At 48.5% G+C, this 21,455-nt stretch overlaps 1 protein-coding gene and 1 pseudogene across 2 annotated transcripts in view; both read left to right on the top strand.

The window, feature by feature from the left end:
* Positions 1-17,488, top strand: part of LOC134949579 (uncharacterized) — a 38,762-nt gene extending 21,274 nt beyond the window's left edge. For both annotated transcript variants that reach the window (XM_063938239.1, XM_063938240.1), the window contains exons 7-9: positions 12,873-13,025; positions 14,578-14,699; positions 16,029-17,488. In XM_063938239.1, the coding sequence (XP_063794309.1) occupies positions 12,873-13,025; positions 14,578-14,664 (240 nt within the window). In that variant the 3' untranslated portion in view covers positions 14,665-14,699; positions 16,029-17,488. The remainder of the gene's footprint in view (positions 1-12,872; positions 13,026-14,577; positions 14,700-16,028) is intronic.
* Positions 4,643-4,752, top strand: LOC134953796 (U5 spliceosomal RNA; annotated as a pseudogene).
* Positions 17,489-21,455: the final 3,967 nt, after the last annotated feature.

Consider the following 21,455-nt stretch of genomic DNA (forward strand, 5'->3'; position numbering starts at 1 on the left):
CAGAGATGATGGCTGACATCGTTGGGCTGAAAATCGCTCCGTGCATACATACTGAGCTATTTTCCCCTCTGCCCAGCGATGTCAGCTGGGGTGAATGGCTTTCCATACCAGCAGATGAACGGCGGCCGCCGGCTATGAAGCGGGGGAGCGCATCAGTGCTCATCGTCCGGGCATATACACTGGACGGTTTTGAGCAGAAAGCAGCTCAAAACACGAAAAGTGAGCTGCTTTCAGCTCAAAACCACCCAGTGTGTATGAGCCTTTAGGTTCCTGGGTGATTGGCTGTGGTTCATGCCTTTATGTCTGCCAGGTTCCTTCTTGTTGGAGCAGCGTTAGTGGCGGCCTATTTGCTTCCAGCAAAGCTTTCATCCGGTCTGACTGTTTTCCTCTGGCTTCTCCCTTTTGGGTCCTAAGTCTTTAGACATTCTGATCCAGGGACTGTTGGGTGTGGTCCTCTGTATTTTTTTGTTACAACAGGGTCCCCGAGGCTCCTGTCCTTCCTGGGGGGGCCAGTTGCCATTGGTCTCTGTGGTTCGGTAGTGTCTGCTTTCGTGTCCTTTTTCTCCTGGGTTTTCAGTTCCCTACAGGGATTTTCTGTTCAGCCTTCTCCTTCAGGGGTTGCTTCTGGGATGGTCAGAAGCACTGCTCTGGCTCTGCTTCCCTTGGAGATTGTTTTCTGCCTGTGGGCCAACCTCATTCCTTGCTGACCCTTTACCAAAGAGCACCCCCTCCCTTGAGGACTGCTTTAGGACGTCCCCAGCATAAAGCTCCAGTGGATGAAGGAGTAAACAGGATTTCTCTGTCATCCATCTGGGGGACGCTGCGCCGTTACTTGTGGGTTAGAGGTGTGTGGTAGTGGAGTTTGGCACAGAATCTATCAAACAAACTGCCTCCTCCCCCCTCTAACCCCTCCCATCTCCTTCCTGCCCAGACATCAATTCAGTTTTAGTTTTGTGCCTGTGGAGTACAGACACAGTGTTTCTTTCTCCTTAGATTTATTTATTTTTTTTCTTTTGGATTTTGTTCTCAAAAGTACCTAGTCCCTGTTTACAGGTGACAGGTACTACTGGAGTGGGTTTAGTGTTCCCACTCTGAGCTGCCGCTGGAGGCCACCACACTTTGGTCACTGGGACCACATTCTTCTCTTCGGGATGCAGGATGCGGCAGGGAATAAGGTACAGGACAACCACAATATTGGGCTGTCCCCTCTATTGTTATTTTTCTTGTGTGATTACCTAAAACCTGAACACCCCCTTCCCCCGCCAGCCAGCACGCCCGCCCGCATCGAAACCCCCCCCCCCCCCCCCCCCCCTCCTGCAGTGAGGGTGAGCGGACGTGTTGTGGGGACATACAATTGCTGCAGATACTGAGCGGGGTCCGGGAGAGTGATGTGCGCTCCCTGGGACCAACACACGTTTTGTAGTTTCTGCCCGCGACAGCCGCTGTGTGTAGCGGCGCGCGGGAGACCCGAACTTCCGGCTTCGGTAATCTTCCAGGGAGCAACCGCGGCGGTTACGTCATTCTTGCAGGGACGGAATCCCACCCTGCTCTGCCCGCGCGCGCTGTTCTGCAGCTTCCTGAGGGTTCCGGGGCGCCATCTTCTCCGGCTGCAGACTGGGGGACGCTGTGCTACTCAAGCACACACGGAGGATACCACTATTTTCTGGGGGAAGTTTTCATTAGAAACACACAACTAACTGCAAGTATATTGTGGACTAGCCTTAGTGGGGGATAGCAGTCAGCCTTCTTGGTGTCACTAGAATAGTGGGATAACTGCTAGGTCACCTTTATAGGGGATTTATAGTGCTCTTAAATATCGAAAATAAATAAATAATAATAGAATAAGGTATGGCCAGCAAACCGGACAAAGCTACAAAGGGCAAAACGGCCTCGGTAGTTTATTTTTCCTGTTCACAGTGTGGCTCAAAGCTGGCTAAGGGTAGTGCTGACGCAGGTACCCTCTGTACTTCGTGCTCTGGTGCATCAGTGGCGGATCAGCAGGGAGGTTCCACAGATCAGTCTATGCACCATGGGCCAAGAACATGGTGGATGCCATTTCGGATTTGCGTCAGTCTAGATCGGAGGCTGAATCTGCTCAAACTCAGGTGGAGCCTCTGTGGGCCCAGAATATGGGCAAGTGTCTTACTGATTTAACTCATTCTTTAAATAAGTTTGTAAACTCTGCCAGCAGTTCCGCTGCTACTAAACGTCCACAACCGTTACCCGCTATAACATTTCTGGGGGAGGAGTTGGATTCTCCGACATCTCCATTGGAGGAGGGGGAGGTAGATCCTGAATGGGACGAAGTTTCGGCTTGGGAAGACGAGGAGCTATCTACTAGCTCAGGTGTTAGATTGCCGATAGAAGCCATTCGTCAAACTCTTAATATTCAGGATGCGGCAGTGGCGGAGACTTCCTCTGCCTTTTTCAAACGACAGAAAAGACAGTTTACTGCCTTCCCTTCTTACTCTCACTTTGCGGATATTTTAAAAGAACCCTGGCTTAAACCGGATTCTCGTTTCCAGGCTCCTAAGAAATAAAAATTTCTATATCCTTTTACGGAGGAAGATACAAAATTTTGGGAAACAGCCCCAAAGGTAGAAGCTCCTATTTCACATTTGGCAAAAGCTACGGTTATTCCTTCTGTACATTTCGTGACTTTAAACGACCCTACAGATAGGAAGATAGAAGCAATACTAAAATCTATGTTTCTTTATCATCCACTAGGGGTCACTGGAGTACTCTTGGGATATGGACGGGCGTAGCCGAACAAAGGCACTGAATATTTAAATTTAGGACTCTCCCCCTCCTCCATATCCCCGAGTACCTCAGTGTACTCTCTCAGTGTTTTTTCGGTGCTCACAGCACGAACATCGGCTTGTGGTATAACCACACTTGGATTTTTATTTTTAATTTTTATTTTTAATTTTTATTTTTACACTTAGCACATCCCTTCCCAGTTTCTGGAAAAACATGGGTCCGGGATAGTGCCGCTGCACGGGCAGCGAATGGTGTGTCGGTCCTCACAAAGAGCACCCTCACAGCCACAGACAGCATGGCGTGTCGGTCCTCACAAAGAGCACCCTCACAGCCACAGACAGCCCACTGCTCCTACAAGCAGCCAGGACTAGAGAGCTGGACGGAGCTTGCACAGAAGAAGCCCGTCGCAGCCATAGATCACTGGGAAGCTGACTGGAAGCTGGACGGAGCTTACACATAGAAGCCCCGTCGCAGCCAGGACTACAGAGCTGAACGGAGCTTACACAGAAGAAGCCCCGTCACAGCCATGAGTCACATCACTGAAGCTGGACGGAGCTTACACAGAAGAAGCCTCGTCACAGCCAGACATGATCATAAAGGTAGGCTGGGGAAACGGGGCGGTCAGCGCAGGCTGCCGCCCCGCTATGTAGGGGTTAATGCCTCGCGCTCATACTGAGCTCCGTCCGGCTGCACAGCAGGGGGAGCTCATACGCGCTATGCCCAGCCGCTATGAAAATCACAGGGTCTGACACTGGACGGAGCTTACAGAAAGCCCCGTCACAGCCAGGATGAAAGCCCGTCACAAGCAGGACGTAGCTTACAGTAAGTGCGGCAAGGTATGGTGGGGTGTCAGGGCGGTCAGCTCACGCTGCCGCCCTGCTGTGTGGGTGTTTGCACCGCTGAAGCCGCCATTGATATGCCCCGCTGAACTACGCTAGAGATCAGAGCGGCCGCACGTCACTCAGAGACGCCGGCCGCTCTCCCAGCGCTGATTACCCGGCACAGGCGCCGCCCGAGCCAGCCACTCTACCCGCTTTCTAAGACAGAGCGGCCGCACGTCACTCACAGACGCCGGCCGCTCTTCCTGCGCTAACACCGCATATGAAGGCGCCGGCCGCTCTTCCGGACGGCTCCCCAGCGCTAGACACAGCGCTCCCCTGCTCTCCCGTCCGCTGCAGGTAACATGGGGAGACTACCTCACAAGCAGCGCAGCTGCAGGGGGGGTGAGGGGGAGTATGCCCATAGCAGCAGCACCATATAGCAAGGCTGCATGGGTTAATAATAGGCTGGTCAGCTTTTTAAACAGTAAGGAATAGGCTATCAATGTCATAACATATTGCATTTTTTAACCATGTTTCCTGGTATTTTCTGTTAAGGCTGCAATATAAGGCTGCAGGCAGTGTTCATATTAATGGAAGGCTAACTAAATGCAGGTATTTTACTGTATCCTAGACCTGTGTTATCACTGTATAATAGGCTATTAAGCCTATATTAACTGTATAATAGGCTATTAAGCCTATATTAACACTGCAGCAGGTAATCTGTACTGTGATTTTCTGTGAAAGCATGGCATTAGGGCCATTTTAATCATTGCTGTTTTTCCAGCTTATAATTCCAGAACATTCCGGCCATACACCTCTACTCCACAAGGAGGCGCAGGGGTGTTAGTGGGAATTTTTTGGTTCAGGTTTCACATAAGTTAGCCATGTAATCTGTATTTCTACATAATTCTAGAACATTCCTGCCCGCCATGTAATCTGTATTTCTACATAATTCTAGAACATTCCTGCCCTACATCTCTAAGCCACCAGAGGCGCAGGGGAGTTAGTAGGAATTTGGTTCGAGTTTCATATGCCCATGTTAACTGCTTTTCACATAAAGAATACTTTGGTTTCTCTTCATATCGAATAAATCTTTCGTTTTTTTTACTAAAGATTTCCGTAGAGAGAAACAAGCATGAGTTTCATATGAATATGCTGTTCAGCAATAACATATATATATATATATATGACACAAAGTCGTGCAAGTGTCTGTCTGTTGCATATTATGGTGTCTGTCTACATAGCGAGTAAGGCTCTAGTGCAGACTAAAATTAATTTTACAGAATCCTATGTTAACATTGGCAATTCAAATTAAAAGAGCGGTAACATCGGAGTCTCGGAATGACTCCGCCAGCTCTAACAAAAGACAGTCTTTCCAAAGGGCCAATTTCCCTTTGGGTACCAGAGTGTTTATTTCACTGGTCTTATAATATTAATGCACGATTCTATGTCAAATCTCACACCGATAACTACGAGTGAGAAGGGTACATTAGTCCAGCACTCAGATAGTGCGGGGTTTTTGACAACCATACATAATCGTTTCCAAAAGGACGCGATCCGCCATTGCTAGATGCGTTTCTGTCAAACATTATAAAAACCCAGGATACATTTGGGTCACTAGAATTTATGTATGAAACAATGACGATCACGGTTAAAAGAAGCTGCAGAGTATATCTGTAAAGCTTCTGCTAACGCCGGTTACTTTCATTGTCGCTAGTTAAGCGCGACAAGGCCAGAGCTTGTTTGCTCCTAAATTTGATATATTTATCCCTTTATGATATTCAGCCATTACCGCATACAGTATACTTGTAACGGCGTTTTATCCCTTTATAAGAAACAGTCACGCCTTGTAACGACAGGACGTTACAGTCAGCAAGCCAGTGGTTTGATGACCTCTTTTACAATTGGGGAAGCGCGTCTTTACATGTTACATTTGCGAGGTTTCATGACTTCAACTCATGAATGTCTCAGCTATTTACAGCTTAAAGGACAAAACTGCCTCTGTCGAACGGTTTGGCAGGTTGCCATTTAGTCTTTGCTGGTTTATAAACCAGGCAGTAGTACTCCAACAGAGTCAGAGTTACTTATTCCCCTCTGTTTGAGCAAAACCAAACAGCTCCGTCGCAATATCAATCAGCAAGTCACTTACTACAGTTAGGAAATGGAATTTTTGCGGTTAGTATTTGCTTATTGGAGCCACAAAATTGCATAATTGCATTTAATCTTCACAATGCGTACTTACCCATTCCGGTTTGTTCATCACAGGTTCTAGCGTTTGCAAATCGCCACAACCATTAACCATTTCAGGTCTACCGTTGCTTATCGACTCGGGTATTTACCAAAGTGATGTTGGGATGATAGCTCATCTCACATAAAAACTCTGTCTCAACAGAGTTTCTCTATCTTAGATGATTTGCTCATAAGAATTTTGTCTCAACAAAGTTCCTCTAACTTGTGCTACTAAGGTATACTGCGGTAGCAGATCAAGTTCGACACTAAATGATGTCAATTCCTAGGTAAGATTATAATTTTACCTACTACACCAGCAAGAACAAATGTACATCTAGTAATTAGTGCAAAACACGCACACTAGCGGTACATTGGTGTATTCACCTATTAAGAATAAAGATGTGTGTTCAATTTAGTTCGCCACCCTTCACTCGCGTTTCCCACAGAGGTACAAGGGTGCATATACTCTGGACGAGAGTCGCAGAGGGTCAGGATTTGTAGTTAAAATCAGCGACAAAGGTTCTAAAACGGATCACGACAGATTGCTGTCGATAAATGTCCTAGAACTCCGTGCATTTTACAATGCAATACATGATTCGTTTTCAGTCTAACCAGGGGCAGTCAGACAAGGCAACGGCAGTTGCATACACAACAACCAGGGAGAACCAAGAATCCGCATGGCAATGCGGCAGGTAACTCAAATCCTCAATGGCTCAGAACACCATTATGTGAAAATGTCAAGAGATCATTCAGTGAGTGGACATCTGTTAGACAGATGATCACAACCGTCAGAATTTGGATCCTGAAAACTGGACATTAAATCCAGAGGTGTTTCATATGTGAGTCCACAGAAGGGGGTTACCCTCAAGTATACATGATGGCATCTCGCCACAATTACAAAAGCTCAGTATGTGTACAAAACAACAGATCACAAGGGCAGTGGCGGTGGAGTCTCTCACATTCATGTGGTCATTCAGCATCGTGTATCTGGCTCCGCCACGCTGCTCTCTCCGTTGCCAAAACGGATCATAAAACAGTTCGTCACAGTCATACTGGTGGTATCTCATGGGTTTCGGAGAAGTTTGCTTCTCGAATTTCCAAGGAATACTTGCACACGATCTTGGCCCGCTCATAATACGTCCAACCTGTTACATCAGGGAACGTTCTTTTACCCATAGTTACCTATGTACCTATTACCTATGTACCGCAGCTGCGGTTGACGGGGTGAGGGTTCAGACCACCCTCTTAAGAAATAGAGCATTACAGTATCGGTTATACCAACCCTGTTACAAGTTAGTAAGCCGCTTAAGGCAGCTCATTATTACAAAATTTCGTGTGCTTACATAGCTTGTAAACCTCGGAGGTTTCCAACATCATCCTTCAGGTTACCCGTATTCTGTTAAACGGGGTGGGATGGAAAACTGTGTTGATCTGCACTAAGAGTGCAGGTATCTGTGTGGTAAACTTATTTTCAAAGACGTTTGCCTCTATTTGCGTCTGTACACATCTTTCTACAAGGTGTCATCAAAGTTCAGACTCTATTTATCCCACCTACAGCGCCAGACGACTTGAGGTTGGGTTCAGATGTCTTACAGTTTTCATATTTTGAACCCTTACAACAAATGGGAATTAAGTTTCTCACTTTGGAAAACATTTTTCTTCTAGCCTTGGCTTCGGCAAGGGTTTTGGTTTCATAATTGGGGTGCCTTGTATTCCAAGCCACCGTATTTGAGTTTTCTCATGACAAAGCAGAGTTTCGGACGAATTCCGCTTTCGTATCCTTCACATCAATATACCAATAGTGGTTCCTGTGTGGACAGCACATTCTAGAATTCTGAATGTGGTACACGCATTACGCGTTTATATATGTCCCGAACGTCTACAGTACGTGATATGAATACGTTGTTTGTTCTCTATGATACTGCCAACTGGGGTTAGCCAGTTTCTCAGCAGACATTATCCAGTTGGATAATAATAATGACTACAAGTCAGGCTTACTTTAAGGCTAAGTTACAATCGCCTACGTCAGTAATAGCTCATCCCACAGGTTCTGTGGGAATGTCAGACCCAGCGGGTCGTGGAGCGTCTACGACGCGGCTACATAGCCTTTAGTGCACCACGTTTGTGCACGTTTACACGTTATGAATGGTGGCGCCATCAGCATCTAGCTTTGGGCTGCCTACTGTTACAAGTATCAAACAGCTCTCCCGCCCACGAGGGAAGCTTTGGTACGTCCCAAGAGTACTCCAGTGACCCCTAGTGGATGATAAAGAAAATAGGATTTTGGTACTTACCAGGTAAATCCTTTTCTTTGAATCCATAGGGGGCACTGGACGCCCACCCAGAGCAGTTTTACCTGGGTTGTTTTAAGCTCAAGGGAGCTTAGGGTAACAAGTTTTACTTGATTGATATTAAGCTCAGAGGAGCTTATGTTAACACATTTTCACCGATTGGTTCAAATTATAAAGTTCTATCGGTTATGGTGTCAACTGTTTAGTTGACAGTAAGGTTATGGGTCAACATTGTTGTTGTCCGTTATGTTATAGGTATTCTCCATTGTCAACCTCTCTATATCGTTCCTGTTCGCTCAGTAAAAAACACTGAGAGAGTACACTGAGGTACTCGGGGATATGGAGGAGGGGGAGAGTCCTAAATTTAAATATTCAGTGCCTTTGTTCGGCTACGCCCGTCCATATCCCAAGAGTACTCCAGTGCCCCCTATGGATTCAAAGAAAAGGATTTACCTGGTAAGTACCAAAATCCTATTTTTCTTTATCAGGTGTCTTTCTACGTCCAATTATTGCGGGAGCCTGGGTCCTTTAAGGCCGTGGATGAATGGCTAGCACAGGTCGTATCTGGAATGCAATCGGACGATCCGTCGGAAGCCATTCAATTAGCAAAACAGATCTCGGAGGCTCTTACTTATGTGGGTGAAGCCTTGTTAGATTCTGTTGCGCTACAGTCCCGTGTTTCTGCCTTGACAGTGTCAGCAAGACGGTCTCTTTGGCTTAGGGTTTGGAATGCTGATTCGGACTCAAAGCAGACCTTGACGGCAGTTCCCTTTGAAGGGAAGTTTCTTTTTGGGTCGGAGTTAAAGAAGATTATTTCAGATACTACAGGTGGAAAGAGCCCCTTTCTAAAAACCGAAACCTACGAGGTTTCGGTCCTTTCGTACGCAGGGCAGAGGTAGTTTCCATTCCTTTTGTGCTTTCTCCAGATTTCCACGAAGAGGGTCATTCAGAGGTAGAGGATCTCAGGCTACTCGCAGACCTGCCAGTAAGCCTGCCGACAAGCCTGATGCATGACGTTTCAAGTCTTCCGGAGGGATCGATGAAGGTTAGGGGCTCGGTTACTTCAGTTCAGGGAAGTGTGGCTCCTGTCGAAACCAGATCGGTGGGTAATGGGAGTAATATCCATAGGATATATGTTGGATCTCGAAGAAACCGTTCCATACCGTCTGTTCGTCACCCCTCTCCCAGACGATCCCTCCAGACGTCAAGCTCTTCTTCAGGCAACAGCAACCCTCTTACAAAATGGAGTAATCCTTCCGGTTCCCTCTCAACAGAGGGGTCGGGGTTTTTACTCGGGTCTTTTTCTCGTGGACAAACCGGACGGTTCGTTTCAACCCATTCTGAATCTCAAAGCCCTCAACCCGTATCTCTCAACCCAAAAATTCAAAATGGAATCCACTCACTCAATTATCGCCGCCATGGAGCCAGGGGAATATTTGGCTTCAATAGACATAAAAGACGCCTACCTACATGTCCCTATTTGGATAGGTCATCAATCTCTTCTGAGATTTGCAGTCGGACCATGGCATTTTCAGTTTCAGGCTATTCCCTTTGGTCTCTCCACGGCTCCTCGGGTGTTTACAAAAGTCATGGGTCATGTAGTAGCGGTTCTCCGTTGTCAGGGGGCCAACATCACTCCATACTTGGACGATCTGTTGGTCAAGGCCCCGTCAGAGGCGATCCTCTATCAGAACCTGCGTCTAACGATAGAGACTCTGCAGTCATTCAGATGGATAATAAACTATCCAAAGTCGTCTTTACTCCCTTCCCAGAAAATGATTTTTCTGGGACTTATATTCGACACCAGCAGCCAGAAGGTGTTTCTTCCTTCGGACAAGATTCAGGATCTGCAGTCCAGAATCCGGACCTTGTTGCACTTACCGGTAGTGTCGGTCCTCAGATGCATGCAGGTGTTAGGCAAGATGGTGTCTTCCTTCGAGGCAGTCCCATACGCCAGATTTCATGCCCGACCTCTTCAGGCTCAGATTCTCAGCTGTTGGACTCGGACGGAACCACGTCTCGAATTGCAGTTGATCCGCTTGTCGGTAAAGACTCGTCAGTCACTTCACTGGTGGCTTCACAGTCACAATTTAAGAAAAGGAGCGCCGTTCACGATTTGGTCTTGGATGATGGTCACCACGGACGCAAGCCTCAGCGGTTGGGGAGCAGTGTTCCAGACTCATCACTTCCAAGGGTGCTGGAACAGTCAGGAGTCGAAATTACAGATCAACATTCTGGAGTTGAGGGCAATCCGGTATGCACTCCTTCAGATTCAAACCATGGTACAGGGTCATCCAGTTCGTGTGCAGTCCGACAATGCCACAGCAGTGGCTTACATCAACAAACAGGGAGGAACTCGAAGTTGGTCCGCCATGAGAGAAGTCGCTCAGATTCTCACGTGGGCAGAACGTTGGGTTCCGGTAATATCCGCAATTCACATTCCAGGAGTCGAGAACTGGGAAGCTGATTTTTTGAGTCGTCACACGATTCATCCAGGAGAATGGGAACTTCACCAGGAAGTGTTTCTCTCTCTCTAGTGGCCCGCTGGGGAATGCCTGACGTAGACCTAATGGCGTCTCGTCTTAACAAGAAGCTTCCTCACTACGGCTCGCGGACTCAGGATCCTCAAGCATTTCTGATCGATGCTCTAACAGCCCCGTGGCAGTTTCAACTGGGTTACGTGTTTCCGCCAATTCCACTGATTCCACGTCTACTTCAACGCATTCGGCGAGAAGGTCTCGCAATAATTCTGGTGGCTCCAGATTGGCCGCGCCGACAGTGGTACACTCCACTTCGCAGCATGGTCGTCGGGAACCCCTTTCGTCTCCCCCTGCGACCAGATCTTCTTCAAGGACCTTGTCGCCACCCAGATTTAAGTCGGCTGGCTTTGACGGCTTGGTTCTTGAATCCAACATTTTAAGAGCTAAAGGTCTTTCTCGTTCTGTTGTACAGACGATGATTCAGGCTAGGAAACCGGTGACTTCTGGCATTTACCATAGGGTATGGCGTATTTACATTGCTTGGTGCGAAAAGCGGGGCTTGACTCCGCATTTGTTTAAACTTCCTTGCCTACTATCTTTCCTTCAGGAGGGTCTCGATAAGGGTCTGAAGCTTTCTTCACTAAAGGGTCAGGTTTCGGCCTTGTCGGTTCTTTTTCAAAAGAAACTAGCGATCATTCCGGAGGTTCAGACATTCCTTCAGGGAGTACTTCGGATTCAACAACCTTTTGTTCTTCCGGTTCCTCCCTGGGATTTAAACTTGGTCCTTACGGCCCTTCAAAAATCTCCATTTGAGCCTTTGGAATCTGTAGAACTACGTTATCTAACACTGAAAGTTGTTTTTCTTTTGGCTATTGCCTCAGCTAGACGAGTGTCTGAGTTGGCAGCTCTTTCTTGCAGGCCACCCTTGTTAGTTTTTCATGATAACCAGGTGGTTCTGCGGACTAAGCCTTCTTTCCTTCCAAAGGTTGTTTCGGCCTTCCATTTAAATCAGGACATTGTCCTTCCAGCATTTGCTCCGTTGTCTTCTTCCGGGGAGAACTCCCATTTGGCCCTCTTGGATGTTGTTCGGGCCTTACGTATTTATTTGTCTGGCACGGAATCTTTCCGTCGTACGGATACCTTGTTGGTATTGATTGATGCTCCCAAACGAGGTTGGCCTGCTTCCAAGAACACTGTGGCCCGTTGGGTAACTTCGGCCATCAGACAGGCATACGTGTCTTCAAATGTTTCGGTTCCTGACTCAATTAGAGCTCATTCGACTAGAGCTGTTGGAGCCTCTTGGGCTGTTCGCGGTGGTGCATCTATTGAGCAGCTGTGCAGGGCGGCGACCTGGTCGTCAGTCCATACTTTCACAAAGTTTTACAGTTTTCATACTTTTGGTTTAGAGACTGCTTCTGTTGGACGTCGTATTTTACAGACGGCTATGCCGTCAACGTCTCCCTCCTCTCATTAGCTTGCTTTGGGAAATCCCACAAGTAACGGCGCAGCGTCCCCCAGATGGATGACAGAGAAATACGGATTTTTGTTTACTTACCGTAAAATCTCTTTCCCTGAGTCCATCTGGGGGACGCTGCGATCCCTCCCGTAGGTTTGTCTGGTTTATTTGGTTGTTTTTTTGTTCTGGTCTATCGCCTTTGGCTTGGCTAAACGTTAACTGAATTGATGGCTGAGCAGGAAGGAGATGGGAGGAGTTAGAGGGGGGAGGAGGCAGTTTGTTTGATAGGTTCTGTGCCAAACTCCACTACCACACACCTCTAACCCACAAGTAACTGCGCAGCGTCCCCCAGATGGACTCAGAGAAAGAGATTTTACGGTAAGTAAACAAAAAATCTCTATATTTGTATTTACCAGTCAACACCATGTCTCCGATACCATAGCAACAGGGAGAGGTGGATGTAGTGAAGAGAGTAAGAGAGGGTGCATATGGGGGGTATAGAGTGTAGCAAGTGTGGTATGTAGTTTTATGCAGTGTGTAAGGACAATCCTGGGACTAAGGGGGAGATTTATCAAACCTCCTACAGAACACAAGAGGAGAAGTTGCCCATAGTAACCAATCCGTTTCTAGCTATTGTTTATCCATTACACTATATAAGGCTTGATGCATCTTCCCCGTAATGTGTGCAGAGCTGGTCCGTACCCGATGTGCTTGTAACTGGTGTTCACTGTGGATAATTTGTACCCTTACCAGCATTTATGAACTCGGGTGGGAAGATAAATGTTTGTGTTGCCCACGGCGACTTCTCACATGTTACCCTTGCATTCTCTTTCAGTTAGCTCTTTTAGCGGGGATCCACGAAGAGAAAAAGAGGGGGCGCCCGAAGAAGATTATCTTCGACGATGTTGTTATTATGCCCATTTCCTCAAAGCGCCCTAGAGGGAGACCAAAGAGCACTGGGAGCTTCGTAGCGGTATCGAGCATGGAGGTAAGAGACCCAGGGGGAGACGTAGCAAACTTTCTAAAGGCGACAAGTGGAGAAATTGCTCGTAGCAACCAATTGGATTCTGCAATCATTTTATAGAGTAGAATGTACTAGATCAGTGGTTCTAAACCACAGTCCCCAAGTACCACCAGCGGGCCATGTTTTTTGGATGTCATTAATCATGCACTGGTGACTTAATCTATTTGGCTGGCTCGGTAATTATCCCACCTGATTCCACAGACAAAAATCATGAAAACATGACCTGTGGAAAAAACATGCTTAGTTGAAGTCGAGAACCTATGTGCTTGATAAAGGATAGCTTGAATCTAATTGGTTGCCACGGGTAACGCCCCCTCCTGTACTCTTTAGATTAGATCAATTTCCTCCCAAGAGATTAAAGGACAAGTCCTGTATAAGTACATTACTGGTAGCAGCCTGCCAGATCTATATGGAAATGTCCTCAGACCTTATAACTGAAGATATTTCCCTTTGTATTGTACAGCAAGGAACCATCAGCCTTTCCTAGCTGTGGTGAGGCTGCCTGCCTTGTCGCTCAGTTATATACAGGAAGTCTACAGTAGGATAGTAAGGGGCAGATGTTTCAAAGATTGGAAGGAGATAAAATACCAACCAATCCGCTTCTGTCATTTTTACATGATGGTTAAAGGCTAATTGGCTGGTACTTTGTCTCTCTCCACTTTATCACTCTCCAAGTCTTGGTACATATGTAGCTTTTTATCTCTCTCAAAGGTTGATACATCTCCCCCTAAAGGAGTTTAATTAGCAGCCTTTGAGCATTGGTGGCTTGTTTTAGGGGGTTAAGAAATGTATGGATCTTCTGCCAATAGAAGGTCATCTTGAGGCAGGTCCACCAAATGTGGTTCTTCTATGACCACCCTTCCCCCAGCAGCACAGGTCAGTTGTTGGGAACCTTTTATTTAACCATCAGGTGATTTAGCACCAATGGTACTATGCCTTATGTGCAGTTTCTTTAATAAGCGTGGCTATAGAGGCTTGGGATGTACTCTTGCTGATACACAGCCAGGCATCCGCACTGGGTGGCGAGCCAAGATCCTGCTCCATTTCAAGTCTATAATCAAGGTCAGATGTGGGGTGAAACTTAATCACCTGCAAGTTTGCCCGTATTTTTAAAGCGGCAATTATTTACACTGCAAAAACTAGGTTGGTTCTACGGTGTAACAGATTGCCTCTTTAAAAATCCTGGGTAAGTATTGCAAGTCCAGCAGAGCAAAGTATTGGTACCCGGGACCTGGGGGAGATGCAGGGTGTCCCGGATACAAGGATGTTTGATATGGCTGTTATGATTAAGCGTCTTATTGTTCTTATTTTCTAGGCAGGAGACTTTGCAGTAAGTTTTAATACATAAAATTGCTGTCCTTGAATGTACCCTGATTATTGATAGGGATTTGGATGGCACCATAGTGCTCATGTCGCCCTGGGGAGAATCCTCCATCCATAAAAACATTGTAAGTGCATATGAAGTTGTTGACGAAGAGTTAGGAATAAAGTTCTGCTGGGATTGTCTTTATTGCAGCTGGAGAGTTCTATAACCGATGCACAAGATGAAGAAGATTATGACGACGATGATGATGACGACGATGATGATGTTGATGATGAATAAACCACTGGCGGCCAGATAAAACCTTGAAAGAACTGGTAATTGCTTTTCTTATTGCGCAGTCCGTTAATATGATGCTTTTGCACCCGCTGAGTAGCTCCCTGCCAGCGCAGCTCCTGCGCGCTGGAAGGCCGCTACTCACCGCGTCCTGGGTCGCAGCGGCTATGTGTGACGTCATGCAGCCGCTGCGGCCCACCCCCGCAACGGTCTGGACATGCCTCCGTTGTCCGGACCGCGCCCCGACAAAAACAACGTTCTAACGCCATTGGCACGCCCCCTCCCGCCCCGCGACCACCTCTGCCTGTCAATCAGGCAGAGATGATCGCAGCCCTGAGATGCTTTTAGCATCTCACTGGGCTTCCGGGGTTCGCGCACGCACTCCACATAGGGATTCAGACTGCGATCGCTGCTGAATTAGGCCCGGTGTTCCAAATATTGTTGCACCCACTTAGCTTAGTGTATGAACACAAAATTAATTCAAAGGTCAAGTAAGTTCCAATTCTGAATCCGCGCCCATTATTATGGGACCGCATGAGTGGCACAGTCCTGTTACCACTGTCCTAACAACGTCAGGTATGTTAGGAAAAGCCTCAATGCATGGCTACTATCCCTCTAGTGCAGGGGCGGGGAACCTTTTTTCTACCAAGGGCCATTTGGATATTTATAAAAAATCCTTCGGGGGCCATACAAAAATTATCAACTTAAAAATTGGCCTGCCCCCATTAGATATGACCCCTAGAAGCGCCGCTTACACACACACATTAAAAGAAAGAGAAAAAACACAGTACTCACCAGCCACGCTCCTGCTTCCAGACTTTTGCCCTCTGCCTGGCTGCCCGCTCCTCAGAACTATGGGAGAGACATCATGACATCTCTCCCATAGCATCGCACAGGCACACACGCACACTGCTAGAGCCGGAATCCGGAGCTCAGGAGTGAGCTCTTGCCTACGGCTGCTGCTGAGGTTAGGTGAGCCTGGGAGGGCCGGATCAAGTGGCTTTGCGGGCCTTATACGGCCCCCGGGCCTGAGGTTCCCCACCCCTGCTTTAGTGGGAGCCTTCAGCTCTAGTCAAAATTATTTATTGTGCACTATTTCTCTTTCATCCACTAGGGGACACTGGAGAATTCTTAGACAGCTGGGGTGTGAAGGGATGCAGACCGGAGGTAGCACTATATAATAAAAAAAATTATGCACAGCTGGCTCCTCCCCCTTCACGCCCCCCAATCCTTCCAGTTTGAAAAATTGTGCTGGAGGTAGCCACACAGGAAAGGAGCGCTTGCTCCATGAGAGAAATTTTTTCTTTATCTCTTTTTTTTTTTTTGCTTCGGCCGTTTATTGCAGTTCTAAATGACCTCTCCTCTTCCAGGAAATCCTTTGGTGACCAGAACACACAGCGGTGCGAATTTAGAAGACAACGGCTTGTCCACAAGACGGCATTTTGTAGTAGTGGGACAGTGTAATATTATGTACATTTTGATGTGCCGTGATTTGTTTTTAAAGTTGTGCGTTTCCAAGTTGACAGCCTGAAATGTTTTTTTGTTTGTTAAAAAACGCTTTATTGTAATTTACTGGCGAACATAATTTCTACAAATGTGAATTATAATGAGGCAGAATTTAAACTTGTTTTTTTGTAGTTTTTTTTTCCTATTAGCATAATATCGCTAATATAGTCAGGGTGTGTTTTTTTGTTTTTGTTTGGTTTTTTTAAATAGATGAGCTCAATTTCCAAAAAAGTACATGTTCTATGACGTCCTGTGAAAAGGGACACTGGGGGCGGATAGGGGAGGTGAGAAATAGTGAGGGACACCTTGTAACCAGTTACTTCCTTCCTTATGATGTCATGCTTCGTCGTGAGCCTGTTTTATGCACCAGCGCATGCATTTCTGCAGATGGAGAGAAGAGCTAAGGGTTCTGTGTGTGAACGACAGGCTGGGGACTTCCTTATAGAATGCAGGATGGACACAATAGCACACATATTTTTATATACAAGCATGGAGGTGTTAGGGGTCTATTTTTTAAAAAACAAAAATGCCCTATCCAGGATAAAGGGTGTTGTACAGTATCACGGAGTTTCCGCTGTCGATACCAGTGCTAACGCCAGCGGTAAGAGCTTATTTAACGGGTTGCAGCGGTGTAAGTATCCGTTAACAAGATAATAGTAAAAGAAAACTGATGAAAAAGGGTTTATTTTGAAAAACTTTTATCATTCAGCAATTGTTTTCAAACCCCTTAACCGTTTGATTTTTATTCCTTTCTCTTTTTAAATGGAATTAAAAGCCCAGCGCCGGGATTTTCATTCCACTGTGCATGCGTTATCGGGCTACCTGGGTCATGCATGCAAAGCGGTAATGTAACCGTACTCCGGGCCGGTATGGCAGAGGTAGCTAAGAATCTTGGTGAGATTTTGTGAATTGGTTGAAAATCGCCACCTTTTTTATTAAATAGACCCCTTAACTTTTTGGTACAAGTTTTTTTGTGGCAGTCGTGTTCACAAACTTCTCAGTCTAGCTTTATAAAACAAACGAAGGTGGTGGTCTAACAACCAACATATGCAGATGAGATGGTATTTTATTTTTATTTTTCCAGGCACAATGTTTATCTGTCCAGCTGGGCCAGGTAAGTGAGGCGTTTGGGTTTGAGGTTATGCGTGTGCTGGGCAGTTACATAGCATATGGGTATCAGAAAATGGGCTGTACATATGCTTTTTCTACATTTGTAAATGATCGCTCGGTATCATAGATAAAGTGTTCCCTTTTTTTGCTCTATGCTTTTAAATATAGTGTAGTGTCCTGTAATCCGTTTTACAAAAATAAAATGTCAAGTACGTTTTTCTCTGTTTCATTGATTTGCTGTATGTGCCACTATGCTGTAGCTACGTGAGGACTGCGTGCTCCTCTGTGTCACTACGCCAGGGCTGCGTGCTTCTTCGCTATCTCTACGCCAAGGCTGCGTGCTCCTCTGCTGTATCCCTACAGGAGGGCTGCGTGCTCCTCTGCTGTATCCCTACAGGAGGGCTGCGTGCTCCTCTGCTGTATCCCTACAGGAGGGCTGCGTGCTCCTCTGCTGTGTCCCTACGCCAGGGCTGCGTGCTTCTCCACTATCTCTACGCCAAGGCTCTTCTGCTGTGTCCCTACAGGAGGGCTGCGTGCTCCTCTGCTGTGTCTCTATGCCAGGACTGTGTGCTCCTCTGCTGTGTCTCTACGCCAGGGCTGCGTGCTCCTCTGCTGTGTCTCTACATCACGGCTGCGTGCTCCTCTGCTGTATCTCTACATCACGACTGTGTGCTCCACTGCTGTATCTCTACAGGAGGACTGCTCCTCTGCTGTGTCTCTACGTTTGGGCTGTGTGCTCCTCTGCTGTGTCTCTACGCCAGGGCTGCATGCTCCTCTGTTGTTTCTCTGCAGGTGGACTGTGTTCTCCTCTGTGTCGCTACGCCAGGGCTGCGTGCTTCTCCACTATCTCTATGCCAAGGCTGCGTGCTCCTCTGCTGTGTCCCTACAGGAGGGCTGCGTGCTCCTTTGCTGTGTCCCTACAGGAGGGCTGCGTGCTCCTTTGTTGTGTCCCTACAGGAGGGCTGCGTGCTCCTCTGCTGTGTCCCTACGCCAGGGCTGCGTGCTTCTCCACTATCTCTACGCCAAGGCTCCTCTGCTGTGTCCCTACAGGAGGGCTGCGTGCTCCTCTGCTGTGTCTCTACGCCAGGGCTGCGTGCTCCTCTGTTGTTTCTCTGCAGGTGGACTGTGTTCTCTGTGTCGCTACGCCAGGGCTGCGTGCTTCTCCACTATCTCTATGCCAAGGCTGCGTGCTCCTCTGCTGTGTCCCTACAGGAGGGCTGCGTGCTCCTTTGTTGTGTCCCTACAGGAGGGCTGCGTGCTCCTCTGCTGTGTCCCTATGCCGGGGCTGCGTGCTTCTCCACTATCTCTACGCCAAGGCTCCTCTGCTGTGTCCCTACAGGAGGGCTGCGTGCTCCTCTGCTGTGTCTCTACGCCAGGACTGTGTGCTCCTCTGCTGTGTCTCTACGCCAGGGCTGCGTGCTCCTCTGCTGTGTCTCTACATCACGGCTGCGTGCTCCTCTGCTGTATCTCTACATCACGACTGTGTGCTCCACTGCTGTGTCTCTACAGGAGGACTGCTCCTCTGCTGTGTCTCTACGTTTGGGCTGTGTGCTCCTCTGCTATGTCTCTACGCCAGGGCTGCGTGCTCCTCTGCTGCGTCTCTATGCCAGGGCTGCGTGCTCCTCTGCTGTCTCTCTACATCAGGACTGCATGCTACTCTGCTGTATCTCTACACCAGAGGTGCGTGCTCTTCTGCTGTGTCTCTATATTGCTGTGTCTCTACATCAGGGCTGCATTCTCTGCTGTGTCTCTACATCAGGGCTGTGTGCTCCTTTACTGTGTCTCTACATCAGGACTGCATGCTCCTGCTGTGTCTCTACAGGAGGGCTGCATGCTACTCTGCTGTGTCTCTGTCAGGACTGTGTGCTCCTCTACTGTGTCTCTACGCCAGGGCTGCGTGCTCCTCTGCTGTATCTCTACATCACGGCTGCGTGCTCCTCTGCTGTGTCTCTACGGCAGGGCTGCGTGCTCTTCTGCTGCGTCTCTACGCCAGGGCTGCGTGCTCCTCTGCTGCGTCTCTACGCCAGGGCTGCGTGCTCCTCTGCTGCGTCTCTACGCCAGGGCTGCGTGCTCCTCTGCTGTGTCTACATCACGGCTGCGTGCTCCTCTGCTGTGTCTCTACAGGAGGACTGCTCCTCTGCTGTGTCTCTACACCAGGGCTGGGCCCAAAGCGTGCTCGCCACGCTTTGGGCCCAGTGCAGACCTTAGGTCACCACAGGGTAATATTCCCCCTTGGGTGGTGGCGAACGAAGATTCTGGACGATGGTCGGGATTCCGACTGCCGGTATTTCTCCGGTTGTCGGGATTCCGGCGTTGGTATCCTGACCACCGGGATCCCCACAGCTTGAATGCCTCCCGTAAATGGACCTATGCTACAGCTATATAAGGGGGAAAAAAGAGTGCAGGTGCATTGTCTCATACTAGCTCAACCTGTAATAACCAAAGGCATTTAGCATAATCCTGGCCAGGGCTATGAGCTTACCCACCGCATCAAGGTAGCCTCTCATTGGGTATGTCCCTAACACTATAGGGGTTCAGGTACAGGGGGCAGGACACCCCAGAGCCACACAGTTATACAACCCCAGGGCACCGCAAGAGTCATACAAATAAAGGGTTAAAGAGGTAGGAGCAGCTGCATGTGTGATGTGAGAAGTAAAGGAAAATTATGTGAAAGTGTTACATATATATAAAACAAACCATAAGTGCCATAGTGTATTGAAGAAGTGTTAGATTGCAGGAGGGCTGCGTGCTACTCTGTTGTTTCTCTATGCTAGAACTGTGTGCTCCTCTGCTGTGTCTCTACGCCAGGGCTGCGTGCTCCTCTGCTGTGTCTCTGCATCATGGCTGCATGCTCCTCTGCTGCATCTCTACAGCACGACTGTGCACCTCTGCTGTGTCTCTACAGGAGGACTGCTCCTCTGCTGTGTCTCTACAGGAGGACTGCGTGCTCCTCTGCTGTGTCTCTACGCCAGGGCTGCGTGCTCCTTTACTGTGTCTGTATGCCAGGGCTGCATGCTTCTTTGCTGTGTCTCTATGCCACGGCTGCATGCTCCTCTGCTGTCTCTATGCCAGGGCTGCATGTTCCTCTGCTGTGTCTCTACGCCAGGGCTGTGTGCTTCTCTACTTTGTCTCTACGCCAGGGCTGTGTGCTCCTCTACTTTGTCTCTACGCCAGGGCTGTGTGCTCCTCTACTTTGTCTCTACGCCAGGGCTGTGTGCTCCTCTACTTTGTCTCTACGCCAGGACTGTGTGCTCCTCTTGCTGTGTCTCTACGCCAGGGCTGTGTGCTCCTCTACTTTGTCTCTACGCCAGGGCTGTGTGCTCCTCTTGCTGTGTCTCTACGCCAGGGCTGTGTGCTCCTCTACTTTGTCTCTACGCCAGGGCTGTGTGCTCCTCTTGCTGTGTCTCTACGCCAGGGCTGTGTGCTCCTCTACTTTGTCTCTACGCCAGGGCTGTGTGCTCCTCTTGCTGTGTCTCTACGCCAGGGCTGTGTGCTCCTCTTGCTGTGTCTCTACGCCAGGGCTGTGTGCTCCTCTTGCTGTGTCTCTACGCCAGGGCTGCGTGCTCCTCTGCTTTGTCTATACGCCAGGGCTGCATGCTCCTCTACTTTGTCTCTACGCCAGGGCTGTGTGCTCCTCTTGCTGTGTCTCTACGCCAGGGCTGCGTGCTCCTCTTGCTGTGTCTACGCCAGGGCTGCGTGCTCCTCTACTTTGCCTCTACGCCAGGGCTGCATGCTCCTCTGCTGTGTCTCTACGCCAGGGCTGCATGCTCCTCTTGCTGTGTCTCTACGCCAGGGCTGCATTCTCCTCTTGCTGTGTCTCTACGCCAGCGCTGCATGCTCCTCTTGCTGTGTCTCTACGCCAGGGCTGCATGCTCCTCTTGCTGTGTCTCTACGCCAGGGCTGCATGCTCCTCTTGCTGTGTCTCTACGCCAGGGCTGCATGCTCCTCTGCTTTGTCTCTACGCCAGGGCTGTGTGCTCCTCTTGCTGTGTCTCTACGCCAGGGCTGCATGCTCCTCTGCTTTGTCTCTACGCCAGGGCTGCATGCTCCTCTTGCTGTGTCTCTACGCCAGGGCTGCATGCTCCTCTTGCTGTGTCTCTACGCCAGGGCTGCATGCTCCTCTGCTTTGTCTCTACGCCAGGGCTGCGTGCTCCTCTTGCTGTGTCTCTACGCCAGGGCTGC

Source organism: Pseudophryne corroboree, chromosome 8 (genome assembly GCF_028390025.1).
Source record: "Pseudophryne corroboree isolate aPseCor3 chromosome 8, aPseCor3.hap2, whole genome shotgun sequence".
Lineage (NCBI taxonomy): Eukaryota > Metazoa > Chordata > Amphibia > Anura > Myobatrachidae > Pseudophryne > Pseudophryne corroboree.